This window comes from Gekko japonicus, unplaced genomic scaffold (assembly GCF_001447785.1).
Source record: "Gekko japonicus isolate JY-2015 unplaced genomic scaffold, Gekko_japonicus_V1.1 scaffold869, whole genome shotgun sequence".
Classification (NCBI taxonomy): Eukaryota; Metazoa; Chordata; class Lepidosauria; order Squamata; family Gekkonidae; genus Gekko; species Gekko japonicus.
In genome coordinates this window covers 373,600-374,492 of record NW_015173700.1, presented here as the reverse complement: position 1 = coordinate 374,492, position 893 = coordinate 373,600, and the positions used below count along the sequence as shown (strand labels likewise).

General features: G+C 56.2%; 1 protein-coding gene across 1 annotated transcript in view; it reads left to right on the top strand.

Annotated features, from left to right (window-relative positions):
* Nucleotides 1–421: 421 nt before the first annotated feature.
* The window catches only part of NATD1 (N-acetyltransferase domain containing 1), a 37,782-nt gene continuing 37,310 nt past the window's right edge, over nt 422–893 (top strand). Inside the window, exon 1 of the mRNA XM_015423238.1 lies at nt 422–814. Within this exon, the coding sequence (XP_015278724.1) occupies nt 715–814 (100 nt within the window). The 5' untranslated portion in view covers nt 422–714. The remainder of the gene's footprint in view (nt 815–893) is intronic.

Sequence of the window (893 nt, the reverse complement as noted above, 5' to 3'; positions counted from 1 at the left end):
CTCATCCCCTGCCACACATTTTATTAGATTCAGGTGGGTGGCCCTGTTGGTCTGAAGCAACAGAACAAAATTTGAGTCCAGTGTCACGTTTAAGACAAACCAAGTTTAATTCTGGGCATTTTTTGTGTGTGCACGCACACTTCTTCAGGATCTGCACGAAAGCTTAGACCCCAAATTAAACTTGGTTGGCCTCAAAGGTGCCCACCGGACTCAAACTTTGTTCGACTTTTCTTCTGCTCGTTAGTCCCGACGAAAGGCTGGGCTAAACAGAAATCAATAAGTGGAGGGGGGGTGGGCAGAGTGAAGCCGAAGAGGCCTGTCCCTTTAAGAGTCGAATGGAATGTATCAAAACAGAAAAAGGGAGCCAGGCCATTGGCTGGCCGGCTGGCACGTGAGCTCACAGCTGATTTCCTAGCTCCTTTTTGTGTGTTTGTGTATGTGTGTGTGTCAGTTTCAGCTGGGAGATTAGGATGTCTCTCCGCTGTCCTCGCCCCGGCGGCTTTCCTTGTTGAAGTTCCCCAGGGCAGGAGGAGAAGGAGAAGGCGCGGGAGCCCAGCCCGGTCGGATCCCTCTGGCTCCGCGGCGGCTCCCTTTCCAGCGCAGGCACACCACGCTCACAAAAGGCAGAGCCAAGCCCACGGACACGCCAAACGAGAGGGAGAGAAGGGAGGCGCAAGGAGGCGCCCGCGGGAGCCACCTTCTTCACCTGGAGCCATGGCGCAAGCGGCGGTGCCGCTCAACATCCTGGAGGCGAGCTGTCCCATCCAGGTGGAGCACGACCGCAAGAGGAGGCAGTTCACTGTCCGGCTCAACGGTAAAGAGAGAGAGAGAGAGAGAGAAACCCATAACAGTCACGGGGGGGGGGGGGGGGGGGGCTGCAGTTCTATTCTCGC